We start from the raw sequence: 15,203 nt of genomic DNA, 5'->3' as shown, positions 1-15,203 counted from the left end.
TTGGTTGAAAAATACATTATCATTTACCTCTCTGTATCCTTTTCTTTTCCAGTATTTCTTACTTCTCTTCAAACACCTCCAAAACATCTGTTGAACATAACCATGTTGGTTTGTCCCAATTGCTCTGTGTTTTGATGGAATGCTCTGATACCATGCCAAGTTCTTAGAACTGAACATATCTGATTTAAATTCCCTTATCTAGCTTTTTAAGTAATGACTTTCCCACTCATCACTATCATCTCCTCATAAACAATGTACACCCATTTCTCTGAAGGCTGCCCAATGGAAACATGCTGTTGTTGAAATCTAGTTGGCAAAGTCTGTGTGGCCCTGACTATTTGCTCTGGCTCTCTTTTGATTGAGAAGCTGAGAATACTGTGCACCAGAAAGCAGGTGTGTAGCTCCAGGAGGTGGAATTCATTCCTAGCCACAGAGCAAATGAGTTCCTCAGCTGGAAGTACTGAAATACAGAATCTCACTGCTTTTATTGCCCTTCACATGTGAAGCAAGGAGACATAAACTTCAGTAATTTAACAAGAAAAGAACATTTATTTTGTTGTCTACCCATCCATTTGACCCCTTCTTCATACTCAAATTCTGCTGTTTGTTTTCAGCTTATGTGTTACCTTTTTATGGATGGGTTGATTACCATGAATAAGTTAAACAAAATTTTGCAATACCAAACTGTAAATCCTATGATACTTCAGAAATATTTTTGCTAATGATTAACTGTTTGAGTTAAATGTATTTACTGAGGGTGTGCACATACTAATGGTGGGAGAAGAAATGCCGCCCAAAGCTTCTTAACAACACATGGCTTTACATGTCAACAGAATCTCCAACATGCTGGGATGCAACGCCTTCTCTTCCTGATGGCACAGTAGACCTTTTAAATAAAATTGGCAGGTGTCATGATGAAATAAAGTTATCTGTTGATGCATAAAGGGAACGGCACCTTTGATTCTGTGAAATGTAGGTGGAGGCCATTTCTGGCACCAAGGCACAGCGTTTGTTATTCTTACCACACAGGGAGCTCAGGTACACAAATGGAGAAGCTCTTGTGCATAAAATTAAATTAGCATCTTTGCAAACCATCCAGTCTAGCTGCGAGAAAGCTCTTGGCTGTGCTTTTAGTTTTCATGACTAGGCTGGATTTCCAGCCCCTTTCCAATACCTCAGTCTAAAGTCAGTCTGAAGATACGAGATCTCCACCTCCATATTAAAGTAGGCCGTGGTATCTGTTCTGTAAGTAGACTGTACAGGCATTAAGGGTTTGTGTTTGTGTACTTTAGAGTTCAATGCAAACCATACTGGGATATGTGATGCTGCTGTTGTAGAGGTACCTTTCAGTCCCAAGATGCTGTGAGAAAAGGACTAAGTGGTGGCAGTTGCAAATTATGTCATGGAGAGGTCTAGTTTGATTATCAGAAGATGTCATGAAGTGCATTCAAGTGTGTTAGAGTACTGTGTGTTTGTTCTCTTGGGGAACGTGGGTTCATTAAATGTTTTTGCTAGAGGAGGAAACTTTGTGAAATCTTTATGCCACAGGGAAGGACTTTTCAATGTTACTTCTCCCAGAAAGACTTTATTAGAAAAAAATTAATGTCTCTCATGGTTCTGTAAGTTAAAGAAATAAATGAGTTTACATAATCATTGCATATCAGTACTGTGAACTGGATAGCACATAGCAGATGTTTCTAGGTATGTTTCTGGAAAAAAGGAGTTTCCTTTATGAAAAACAAAGGCCATACCAAATTTTAGTGATGTCCTGTGTATCATGCATTACTAAATGGATACAAGAAAATAGATGAGGGAAAAGGAAACCAAAAATTAGCAGTATTTCTGATCTCTTGAATGAGGAGAGGAAAGCTTGAGATGTTTGAATGTAGAACTTACGTTTGTAAAATAAAACCTAGGAAAGCAAATGTAACTTTGCTTTATGTGTTGATTTAAAAATATAATCAGCACAGCTGAGAGGGAGGCAATAGATTTGTCTTAAAAAACACATGGAATTTATGATGCCAGAAGTTTGAGTGAAACTACAGTACAGCAATAACTGAAGAATTTAAACAGCAGCAGTTACTTTACATATTTCTTTTCAATTTATCATCCTTTTTCTCACAGAAGGAAAAAAAGTAGGAATTGGAAGGGAAACTAAACTTTAACTTTCTGTCCTGAGAATTTGTTTCCTTTTCTCTGCTCTTTTCATTTTCAGCATGTAACATTTTATGGTGTGTATCTCAGCTCTGCTTGTTTAAAATAAAGAATTTTTCAATGAGATGGTATAGAAACTTTTAAATACTACTAAGAGAACTTGCCATAGAAACCCTTGAGAAAATTCATAATTCTGGGTTAATTGTAGAGTTTGCTCTTAAAGGAGTAAATAATACATGAACTACACATTGAATGATGAGAATTAAATGAAGTACTGAATTCATCCAGTAACCTTATTTTCTTTTCTTCACATTAGAGGAGACAGAAGTTGTACAGGGACAGAAAATCTCCTAAAGACCATAATAACGTGTTGATACTGGGGTGCCAAGTCAAGGCTGCAAAATAAGCTGTACTGTTAACATTCGATTATTTTATTTGCAGCGTCACTTTAAAAAATGCCTGTTTAAAAGTATGTTGGTCTTAAAAGGCCCCACTTGTGTTTACATTTTGTTAGAAGATACATCAGGAAGGATTCATTACCCATTCTGTAAAATAGCTGAGAGGACTTTTGATGAAAATCACTGCTGAGTTCAAAATGATTTGTAGTTATGACCAGTGGACTCGAGTCCTTTCTTAAAGCTTTTCATGTATGCAGAGGAATCACAGGCATCATAAGGAGTTGTGCTGTGTTCAGGAGTTTTGCAGAATTTTGCCTTATTTTATCGTGTTTTATGCTTAGATATGAGAAATGTTTGGGTTTTTATCAGGCTTTTTTGCTGTCTCTTTGGTCATGTTATTAGCATTTTATGCTCTGTGATAGTTATAAACTTAATACCTTATATGACTGTTGTCCACAATGCCAGTAGAGAGCAGCAAGAAGAAAATGCAGAATCAACATGCTAATGAAATTAAAGAAGTTGCAATTAACTGTTTGTTTCTTTATAGTCTCAAGTTATTCAGTAACAGAGCTGTAAACTTCTACACAGAGTTATTTTGTGCAGCATTTGAAAGTGCTTTTGCTCTATAATATTCTGAAGCACTGACTTGAAAGTAATGTTATTTGCTCTCTTTAGAGTGGTACTTGCCTTTTTAAACAGTAGGGGAGAAAAGGATGTTAAGTCTTTGTTCCTACATAGTCTTCAAAAGCCTAATTTTTCTGTTGTCATCATCCTTATAAATATCTTGCTGGCCAGAGCCTTCCAGTAAAAAAAGAAAGAAGAAAAACAATATTCTCACACAAACACTGTTTTGAAATGGGAAGTTAAGAGTTCAGAATGTATTATTCAGGAAAAAATGCTTTTATTTTTATATTTTTTTAGGTAATTTTAAAGATAATTTTAGTTCAGTGTTAAAAGTAAGTGTTGTTACATTGCAAAGGAGCAAGGGGAACATATTTTTCCATTCTGAAATGTTTCTCTTTCACTGGATATAAGTTGTACAACATGTTCAGGCATTCTGAGCATGTGGTGCTCTGTAGGAAGGTACATGTGCTGTCTGGTTTTACAAGAGCCTGAAGAATTGTATCATTTGCCAAGTTTTATAGAGAAAATGGTATGTCATAGCTGGAGCCTGCTGGTCATGGGTAGTGTTTCTTCAGCATTGTTCATTTGCCTTTTCTTATGCACTCTAACACAGACTGATGTGTACTAGTGTGGCAGTTCAAGAATTCCATAGATGCTGTACATAAAACTATTTCATCAGAGAACATAAAGCAATTTTGTATGTTTCAGTGCTCACTTTGCTGCTTTAGCAGTATTTTTATCTTACCTTTACATAGGAAAGCAAAACTACTCCCTATGCTGATGATACTGCAACACCTGGAGTTTGCATAGTTCTGTGTTTAAATTTGAGCATTAAATTAATTAATTTAAATACTAGAAATTTCAGCATAAATGCAGTTCTAAAAGTTGTATGTCCCTCATGTTTCTGTATCTGTCAATGCTTATTCAAAGTGTTAAAAGCTGAAAACTGTGATGTATTAAAGTGTAATACAAAAGGTCTTTCAGCAAACAGTAAACTGTATGTCAAGTATTGACATAAGCCCTTTTTAAAACTGTGTTTTAACTTTTCCTACAGAGCACACCTGCAACGTCGATACCAACAGTACAAGTCCCAGGCCAGCAGATCAATTTGCAGCCGCCTTCATACACTGCAGCGAGTCAGCATGCAGAGCAAATGAAAAAACCTGGACAGAACTTCATGTGTCTGTGGCAATCTTGTAAAAAGTCAGTGGCTCCTTTATTTACCTTTTACTAATATGTGACATATGCTCCTATGTAGAAGGTGATTCTACACATCCTGTCTGTTCTGTTTCCTTAAGTTGCCTTATAATTTGTCAGTGGGGAAAAGAAAAAGTGAAAACACTGAGGGAACTGAATGAGATGGGCAAGACAAGAAACTTAACTGCTCTCAATTATATTTCAGAATATAAAATGAGTATTGTGTGGCTTTCTTGTAGTATGTTGATTATTCAGTAACAAATAAAATAGTTGCATAGTTAAGTTAAAAAGAAAAAGAAATCCTAGCTCTGAAACTTGTTTTCTGTTTTGCAAATACGAAAGTAGTTCCTCTACTCCAGTTACAAATCATTTTCTTGTGTTTCCAGTTTTGCAAGAGCAGGGTGTGGAACTTCTGTGTCCCGGTCAAAGTCTTGTTTAGCTTATGACTAATTGTGGTAATTATGCCATTTGTGTGCCCCAGGAAATGTGTGCCATTTGTTGGTGAGAAAGGAAATAAAAAAGGAAATCGTGCTTAAGACTAGGCAGCAATGATTAGACATTTTTTGATTTGCTCTTGTCCCTAAAAGCGAGAGGAGTGAGCTAGCAGACATTTAGATGCAGGCTTATAAAAACATGAGGTGATTCTTGTTATCAGTATGTATGTCTAGATACTTATTTTTAGGTTTGTGAATATGCTTCGTTTCCAAGGAAGGGCAGAGATCGGTGAAACAAAGGCAGTTGTCAAATAGCCACTTTGAAAACAGTGAGGAAAAATTGTGTAACATACAGGATGGGCATGAAAGGGGTGAGGTGCTTCATTGTTGTAGGACAGGACTAAAGGAGAATAAAGACAAGCTGATTTGACAGACAGCTGGTGGCAAATTCAGGAAGTTGGGCTGAAAAGATGGAGAAGTTCAAATGTTTGGAACTGATCGTGAAAATGAGGCATTTGATCAGAATTGTAGCAATACTAAAGGACTGTTATTATGCAGACCTCTGAAGGTGTAGTTTCTGTTTCTTCTGTTCCTTAAAAACATAATTTTAAGTTCATTAAGTCAATGCAAGACATACAGATTTTAGGTAAGGCTCTGATACTGTAAAGATCTGTAGCTTTTTAGATTGGTGCCCTATTTTCACCTTAAAAATGATTTTTCTTTCTTTGATAGATGACACTTCTCTATGTAAGAAATACGTGTAAGACTTTACTTACTTTTGTAGTTTCCTTCTTTACTGCTAATAAACAGAACCGTAGAGCCTTATTCTACTGGCTGCATAGCAGATGCATTAACACCTGTGTAGGTACAAGAGTGGTTGTATTGAGCTCGGGAAAGCTTGGGGTAGTTTCCCAGCAGAAGCTTTGCCAATTTCTACCATCTTGAAGAGTTTCCTGAACTACAGTTTTAAAGCATAAGTCACCTACTTTTTTCTGTGTCTAAAGGAGAAGTTGTGTTGAGATGACATCTGACCATGGAATAAGCTTGATCTCACTTGTGAACTAGGATGTGAATACTTGCAGACAGATTTTGGGACAGGAGAAGGAGCAGTACAATTATGATTACCTTACATTATCAGTCTTTTTATAGTCTGTCTTCAAATGTTACTGCAGTAGGTTTTTCTGAGACTGAAGTTACGGGTTTCAAGGCTGATATTTTACAAGTTGATCTCTACATTGTATTTCAACCATAGTATATTATTTCTGTTGCTTTAGTTTTCTCTGGTTGTTGCTTCCTGCACTGCTTTTTTTCATGGTTAAGTTTGATTCTTTTCAAAAGCTTTCTGAGATTTTTGCATTGATAGATTGAATCCATGTGGTGCACAGCTCTTGTGTATGTGCTGTCTATTACTTTGAAAACAGTTACTTCAGTCCCAACCTAAAAGCAGTTTAAACAAACATTACATTGGTGTTCTCTGTGGTGAAGTGAGAACCAAAATGTGAACATTTTCTTCAAATGTGTATTGTTTGATCTTATTCCTTGAACAGCGTGATTAAAAACAGGAGTATCAAACCTCCTGTAGTATTCCTGATTCTAACAGACATAAAGAAAAATCTGGAATTCGCACCTGTTCTGGTAACTGTTCTATTTATAACTCTCAAACTTAACTGTTTTTATTGAGTTGTTTAAGCAGGAAACCAAAAGACTCTTTTGAGCGGGTCATTAGTCTCTGTGAACTTCAGATTCACTTTTTGGTTTCATTCATGATTGCTTAGCAGTGTTCTGTTTTCTAGGATTAGACAGGCAGTTTTGTCATAGTGGAATGATGGAACAGTAGGGTTTTTTTCTTGATGTTTGCAGTTGACTAGAAAGATAGGACAGGAGTCTCACTTGAAACAGTCATTTTCACCTGTTTCTCTGAGCATGTTATTTAAATCTCACAAAATATTAGCATTATGTTTCTCTTCCAAGATTTGTGTTTTTTTAGAACTGAATTAGAAAACATTAGACAAAAATTTAAAGTACCACGGATTTAGCAGTGTCTGAAGAGTGCAACGAGATGAGGCTGAATTATGCAAATTAGTTGTAATGATTGGCCTCTGGCAGATGTATTCAGATTTTAGTACCTGAAGTGGAAGTGAAACTAAAAGGTGTCAGTCAGCACTTTGCATTGAACATGTAACAGAAAGTTGGTGTTTTCCTTTGAACTTCAGCTGCAAGTACTGCTAATTGTATGTGGCTTAATTTAAAAGCTGCAGTTCTGTTTCACAGGTAGGCATTTGTCTGCTCTTGAAATGCTTTGTATTTAAAAAGTAAATTGAAAATGCTATTGAATCTCCACTGCCTGTTAAGGCAGCTATTAGTTTAATATTCTGTTCAGCAGTTGAACAGCATGATGGAGAAATTAAGTGGGAAATGAGTCTAGACTGAACTGACCATATTGTCAGTACATAAGCCTTTTTCATTACTATAATTAGGTGTTTCTTTAAGGAAAAGTATTTTTTCTCTGCAAAATGGTAGTAAATTTGAATCTTTTTAGATTAATGATTGGCATGTATAACACTGAATGTATGAAACAGTGAATGAGCCAACATAGCTGAAATGGCTTTATTTTTCTAAAGCTTTGCCATGGTGAATAACGTGTTTTACATTGTGTTTTGGATTTCACTTCTGCCATGAAATTTGATTCATCTGTGCCAGGAAATATTCATAAATACATTTGTGCCATGCTTAAGTTTACATACTTACAAAGTTTCCCCTTTATTATGGAAGGACATCTTTCTGTTCTCTGAAACATCAGCTGTTGAGCCAGTGTAGATGTAAAACATTTTATTTCCATTTCCTACTATGGGATGTCTGGACCAACAGCAAGAGGCAGGTATTTCTCTTTTCCAGCTTCCCTTCAGTAAGGACTAACTGGCATGTAAAAGGTGAATGCTTCTAAAGAGAGTAGCATTTATTGCCTGTGCAAAAGGCAGTTGTATGAGAGGTGGTTATTGCAGTAGGATTCAGTTTATAACTAAGACTTGTCTCTGGATGAAATTATCTTTTTGATACCTTTATAGTGTTCAGGTAACAGTATCTGTACACTTAGGCCTGGGTATCCCCTGGAGGTATGTTTGCATCATGGTCTCTGCTGAATAGTCGGGTGTAGAAGGAGGTGGCTGGTTCAAAGCACTTACTGATCCACTGGTCACATGCTGTGAGTTCTGACTCGGCCATGTCCATAAATGACTGCTGTAGGTTGCTGATGTTACTTCATCCTTGGCTGCTTGCTGTAGGTCTCTGGAGCTTGTCTCTTCTTGGCACTGTTCAGCCCAGTGAATTTGGTCAAACATCTTAATGCAAATTCTTTTCTTGTTAACTGAAAGTAAAATACTGGCATGTCAACCAGAGAGTCTGAGGTGGGTGCATGTGTTACCTCTTTGGTAAGACTGTGACACCAGTGGCATCCCTGCAGTAAGTGTGTGAGGACAGCTGGTGGCAGTGACTTCCCAAAATGGAAGCAGTTGAGTTTCTACACCTCTTCTGTCCAAGCCTGAGGTTGGTGTTGATGAGCTGGGTTAGTTGTATGGAAATGAATTGTACACAACTAAATCTTTTGGCCATTTTTCTTCTGCTGAAGTAAGGGACATAATTTGTAACACTTGAGATATATTTTAGGGTATATCTAGGCTAAGAAAAACCCCAGTACTTTGAGTCGTTCACTGTTTTCATGCCATACTTCTTGAAATGCATTGATTCTCCTTTACCATCTTATATATGTTACAATAACATATCTATTGTCTGCATGAGATTGGAGGTAGCCCAGGTTGCAGCAGTTGTGCATTGGTGGAGTTGGCAGTCTTGAGGAGTATAGGTCAGATAAGGAGTAAAGTCAGGCTCTTGAACTTTAAGAAGACAGACTTCCAGCTGGCATCCCCTGGGACACTGCTGTTTGGGACAAGGGTTAGGGTTCTTACATTGGTAGAGAGTACATTTAGATTGGATACTAGGGAAACATTCTTTACTGTGAGGGTGGTGAGGCACTGGAACAGGCTGCACAGGGAAGCTGCAGTTGCCCCAACCCTGGTGGTGTTCAAGGCCATGTGGGATGGGGCTCTGAGCAAGCTGATCGAGTTGAATGTGTTCTTGCCCAGGGCACAGGGATTGGAACTAAAGATGATTTTCAAGATCCCTTTCCAACCCAAGCCATTCTATGACAATTTGAAAATACAGATCCAAGAACTGTTAATTCACCAGTATTTTGAGGTGGCATTCACAGTGAGTTGTAACTTTTCTACCACTTCAAAATGGAGGAAAGCCCTTATCAGGCTGAACTCACTGTAAGGTCTGTCACAGCTCTGCTTTCACCAAATGGAAAAAACTGAGATTTAAATGAAGATGTTGAAAAGGGTCACATAACTGACATTTTTCAACTTCTCTGTACATCAGGAAATGATACCTGTCAGTTTTCCCATTAATTAGGATTAGGTACTAAAGAGCACTAATTTAGATTGATCTCTTACTCTGTCACTTTTGCCAAGTGTGTGGTATTGAGAGCAAATAATATGTGTGGTGAACATCTCTTTTTCCTAATTTAAGTTAAATAAGGTCTAAGTGTGAGTGCCAGTAAAGAAGGAAAATGGGAAAACGAATACATGAAACTAATCTTTTTTACTGTTCATAGTTTATGGTTGTATTTTGCTTAAGTGCAGAGAATGGATCTATTGGAATTAACATGCATTATTTCTTGAAAGTGTGAGTAGAAAAATGGAACTATGATATTTCAATCTGATTTGACAAAGTCATTCTGCCATTTATTGTTAGCTCAATGGTAATATGTGTACATGTTTTTCTCTTTAAAATTCTACAACTTTTCATTTATCAATGCATGTCTCAGTTCAGGAAAAAAAGTTTAACCAGTATGAGTTTAATGTATGTGATATTTGTGCCTTATCATTAACTGGGAAATAAAAAAATTAAATTTTGTTCCCCTTCTTTTTGTAGGTGGTTTCAGACACCATCACAGGTTTTCTATCATGCAGCAACCGAACATGGAGGAAAAGATGTCTACCCAGGGCAGTGCTTATGGGAGGGATGTGAACCTTTCCAGAGGCAGAGGTTTTCCTTCATTACCCATTTACAGGTGCAGATTTTCTTTCACTTATTATTTCAGAAAAGAGTAGGGATTTCCTTGTAAGTTTCCACACACTTTCTTACTGTCTTTCTCTTTTCTCCAAACAGGATAAGCACTGCTCAAGAGATGCTTTGCTTGCAGGATTAAAGCAAGATGAACACGGACAAGCAGGAAACCAGAAGCCTTCCAATAAGTAAGAGACTTGAGCCTCATTAGCGATAGAGACAATAAGAGAAACAGAAATTATTGAAAGAATTTGTAAATCTATAACTTGGCTTATCAGGTGAAACTCTGCATATGTAGGAATCGTAACAGTAATCAAATTTGAGGTCCATTTCAGTAAGACAAAATGGACAGAAGAGGGAATAGATTCTGATGCAGGAGATGTGATTGCAGTTACCCTAAAAAGAACAGGTAATTCTTTGGTGTATGGGTCAATCTATATGATAAACATAATTCTCAACATGTTCTCCTTTTTTTTCCCAACTGGACAGCATTTTATAATTTTTCTTGCAACAGAGACGTGCCTGTAATCTGAATGGAAAGTTATTTGTTGTGTGAAGTTCATTTGTGTCAAACAGCTGAGATGGATTTTCTTCTAACTTGCTGTATTCCTTCTAATTTTGTGGTATGAATTTGGGGTGATTTGATATCAGGACTCTTGTAATAACCTTTCCTTTAAACAAGAAGCGAGATAAAAGACTCCTCATAATCTTCAGATTTTGTGTTGCTACCTGGAATCAGCTTTGGTTCTTCTCTTTCCCAGAATGATTTCAGCTATCTGGAGTTAGTGTTGGAGAGCACAGACCCATTGGTGTGAGGTTTTGGGGATGGCTGTCTTAATGTTGGAGTTATTCAGAGTTCAGTTACTTGTATAAGTGTATGAAGACTAGGTCTTTGCTAGTAACTGGCTGGAATTGCTTTGTTGCAAGCTAAAGATGTAATTACCTAGTCCCAGACAGACTTTTGCAGTCTGTTCTCTGGCTAGTAGAATGGCTACTAAACTGCTGGAGGGAGCAGAGGTGGTTGAGTTATGAAAACTTAGAACTTTGGAGTCCTTTTATCTTTTAATATAAAAAACAATCTTAACACAGGCTTATAATTCCTTTTTTCATTAAAGTGAACAACATTCTGACTTCAGAAAGCCACACAATAAATAATTATGCTAATGTAGTCTTAAATACTTGGTAAGTGGGAAGTGTAGGGCTGATACCATCACTAGCATGATGTGGTCTCAGCTTTGCCTTTTCAAAATATTCTTTTGCACAGATAACACATCCAGTATCTGTGTGTCCTCACAGGCTTCTTTAAAACTGGCACAAGTACTCAAAGGAGAAAAACTGCTCATACATCCCCTCTTCTAATTAGGTCAGATTCAAAAAGTAGGAATTTATATGCATAACCAGTTCTTGCTGAAATACTGAGACTGCAATATCACAAGAATCTAAGGATGTGATTTCAGAATATGAATTAAGGACTTTGCTCAAAGTAGGGTGTTTTTCCGTCTTTAAAAGATGTGCAGATGTGATACTTTAGAGACATGGTTTAGTGGTGCACTTGGCAGTGGTTAATGGTTAGACTCGCTGATCTTAGAAGTGTTTTCCAACCTGAATGGTTCTGTGATTCTGTGTTTTCACTCTCTGACATCCCTTCTTGTTTCTCGTGGCTGTGCATTGCTTAAAGAGGAGAACTAGCTTTATTTTTGTGTTAGATTGCATGGTAAATCAATTTGTTTTAAAAAAGTGCTCATAGATCAAGAATGGGCTGCCTGCTGAGTGGGATACATTTGCCTTATTGCCAGTTGAACACCAGTGCAGGAGGTGGGCTGGAACAAAAGTAAGGGATGAGACTTTTCTCTGTCAGCACTCACAACCATTAATACACTTACCTCTCTTATGAAATCATAGAGATTCCCTTTCTGTTACTTTCACTCTCTCGCCTTCTGTCTTTTACCAAATAAGAAATCAACAAACAGGAATATTTTGATTAAATGTAGTGCGTAACCCACGTTATTTTACAGCACCGCCACAGAGTTCTGTTTGTGTAACTGAAAAGAGCGTCCAGCAGCTACATGAGAGAGACAAGACTTCATAATTTGCATTCCAGAATCATTGACTTGTGAAGCAAAACCCTAAGCCTGCTCCAACACCTCACCTCAAGCTGTCTTACACAGTCATGTCTGAAAGGAGTTTTGAAGGGTTTTGGCTTAACTTACTTTTTGCTGAGTCCTAGAAATTGTTCAGATACATTGACACACCACTGATAGTCCATATCATTAAACTCTTGTATGGAGCTGAAACATCTTAAAAAAAACTGGTACTGAGACAAAGCATGTCTAAGTCATCAACTTTTAGGCATTAATTAGGTGAACTTTCTTCACTTAATCCCTCGCCCTTTAATAAAACTTAGATCTACCTCAGAGAGTGCAGGTAGTGTTTTTTGTGCTGGAAGTAAAACGTGAGGAACACACAAGGGCCCATTCTCCTAATCGTCATTTCTGTGTCATAACACACTTGAAAAAATCTGTAATAGCTTTTGCTAGAACCAGGTGAGCAAAGTAAAGCTGCATTACAGAGTTGGTTTTATACCTTAATTCTGTATTTCTTTGCTTTTCAAATTTGCTTTTATTATTTTAACACTTTCTCTTCTGGTTTTTCAGAGGTAGCTGAATATTGCATTCTGGAAGGTCAAGTAGCACTACCAATTAACAGTATGTTGACTGTAGCTTTGTGCATTGGAATCTTTTGGGATTCATCTTTTTTTTCCTTGTTGCCAGTGAAGCAAAAGTGCTAGCTTGAGTTACCAGAAATATTCTTCATGCACCATGGGAGTGGGGCAGGAGATAACTTTAAATCCTAACTTGAATGGTGTGGTTTGAAGTTAAATTGATAACATAATTAAAGAAATTCAGGAAATCTAGATGGTTCTTGAGAGAGATACTTGCCCACAGGCACAGCTCAGTCTGCTTAATGTCTCAGTAGTTTTTTATCAATTTCTTTTTCTTTTCAAAATGAAAGAGTCTTAATCTTTCAGTATCTTCCTAATTTATTGCAGTTGTCCCTTTTTCAGTATTTCTAGAATCAAGGCAAGAGTGCTTCAACTTTCTAGGATATGTTGTGTTAGCTGTTGAATAGGGACATTTGGAACAGCCTCCCTTGATTAATCCTTGTGTTTCTCAATACAAGGAAAATGAAAATGTTTCAGGAATTAAAAATGAACATAATAATTTCACATGTTCTATAAACATGTCATTGCCCAACAGATTTTTAATTCAGGCTCTGTGCTTTTACTTAATAGTTTTTATTTATTTTATGTATTATCTATTTTATTCTATATATTGTACATATTATATGTATTGCATATTTTATTTCCATCCAGGGGAGAATGACAGCATAATTAAGAGCTAAACTTTTAGAGAGGAGTCTGTTACTACATTTTCATTTTTAGCTGGGTTTTCTTACTGTTACAGTTTCAAATTACAAAGAAATTCCCTGTGAATAGAGAATTCCAGTTTTATTCCTGGAATATTCACTTTCACTTATAAGATAGTAAAATATTTGTCTTACATGTTAACTTTCCTTTTAGAAAATAGAACATTTACATTTGATTTATGTTACCTTTGCAAATAAGTGCTACTTGCAGTTCTTAACCAGGTTCTACTAGGGTATTAAGAGTCATAACAATATTGTTCAAAATATTGAAGTGTGCTGATACTTTTCACCATCAATACTGCAAATTGTTCTTCAGGATGACATTGAGTCCCACTCATGCAGTGAAGTTCCTATTTATACATTCTAAACTTAAGAATATGAGTAATTTCAAAGTTTTATGTGAAATAGAGCTTTGACTTCAGTGTTAATACTGAAAATGGAAAAATTGCTTCTGCTATGTTTGTTAGACTGTGATTGATTTATTAATCTCAGTCTGAAAGCTGCAGTAACAGGTAATTGGTTTTACAAATGTTTAATCTGGTTTAACAATGACATGTTTTATGTCTTAGATCATAAATTATGTTATATTACTACTCACTAATCACAGTTAACATGTGTTTTATATTGTGTTAGTGCCTTGTGGTCCCAATGAGCTGTGTCAAGTTTTGAAAAGCTGCTTTTTAAGGACATTCTCTGGTCAAATCTCAGATGGCATTTGCACAGCTGGTATCCTAGTTCCTGTTAAAGCCTGTCTGATGAAACATTCCTTTAAATTGGTATACTTCAGGAAGTGGCTATGTCATTAGTCTAATATATTACTTTTACATCTCAAATGTCATGGGTGATGAGCAGTAAGTACTTCTTCAAGAGAAGGGTTTTTTCACATAAAATAAAGCCCATGACTCTTCTGAAGACTTTACTGTAAGATTTATTTCTGTGGAAGCAAAAGGCCAATCATGTATCGGCACCAAGTGTTAATGGATCTTTGTGTCTCTGTTCAGATGAGTTAAAAAATTGTAAAATAAATTTTCAGTGTTTTTAATGTCCTAGAAAGTAGTACAAAGCTTACTTTTATTAATTCTTCTCTTAATAATGTAGGCAGCCAACTGGAGGGGGTGCTGCCTCTACTCCCAGAGCACAGAAGGCCATTGTGAATCATCCCAGTGCTGCCCTAATGGCTTTAAGGAGGGGATCAAGAAACCTTGTCTTCAGAGATTTCACAGTTAGTATTTATTGAATTAAGTATGTGATATCAATTGTTGCCTGCTGCTAACCACAAAGCTTTTACATTTTTTTTCTCTTTACTTTTGTAGGATGAAAAAGAGGGACCAATAACTAAACACATCCGATTAACAGCTGCCTTAATATTAAAAAATATTGGTAAATATTCAGAATGTGGTCGCAGGTAAGCGTTGTATAATTTTTCTAATATCAGTGGGCAATGTTGTTTCTGTTCCTTTAGGTATCAAACTGTAGGTAGGTTTTACCTGTCTTTTAAAAAAAAATTCCTTGAAGAACATGGTGAAAGGATGAGGGGAAATGAGCAGAGGTTGCAGCAAGGGAAATTTCAGATACCATGAGTGAAAAAATGTAAAATCAGAAGAGCTGATGGAACATGGGAACAAACTCCTCAAAGAGACTGTACAATCTCTGTCCCCTCAGATATTCAAACCCCAATTGGATATCAGTTTGAGCAAGTGTTGGACCACATACCAGAGATCACTTACAACCTGAATTAGTCCCGGATTTTGATGTTCTCAGATCTAAAAAATCTTTGAAAGTTTTGGTCTGTAAAGTATTCATGAAGTATTTTTTAGTACTTTTCTAATTATTAATTCTGAATATT

At 36.5% G+C, this 15,203-nt stretch overlaps 1 protein-coding gene across 1 annotated transcript in view; it reads left to right on the top strand.

Moving 5' to 3' along the window:
- The window catches only part of ARID2 (AT-rich interaction domain 2), a 100,208-nt gene that overhangs the window by 82,300 nt on the left and 2,705 nt on the right, over window positions 1–15,203 (top strand). Inside the window, exons 16-20 of the mRNA XM_071552348.1 lie at window positions 4,231–4,379; window positions 9,797–9,935; window positions 10,034–10,119; window positions 14,456–14,579; window positions 14,671–14,762. Of these exons, the coding sequence (XP_071408449.1) occupies window positions 4,231–4,379; window positions 9,797–9,935; window positions 10,034–10,119; window positions 14,456–14,579; window positions 14,671–14,762 (590 nt within the window). The remainder of the gene's footprint in view (window positions 1–4,230; window positions 4,380–9,796; window positions 9,936–10,033; window positions 10,120–14,455; window positions 14,580–14,670; window positions 14,763–15,203) is intronic.

This window comes from Pithys albifrons, chromosome 3, assembly GCF_047495875.1.
Source record: "Pithys albifrons albifrons isolate INPA30051 chromosome 3, PitAlb_v1, whole genome shotgun sequence".
Lineage (NCBI taxonomy): Eukaryota > Metazoa > Chordata > Aves > Passeriformes > Thamnophilidae > Pithys > Pithys albifrons.
This window is presented reverse-complemented; position numbering and strand designations above follow the sequence as displayed.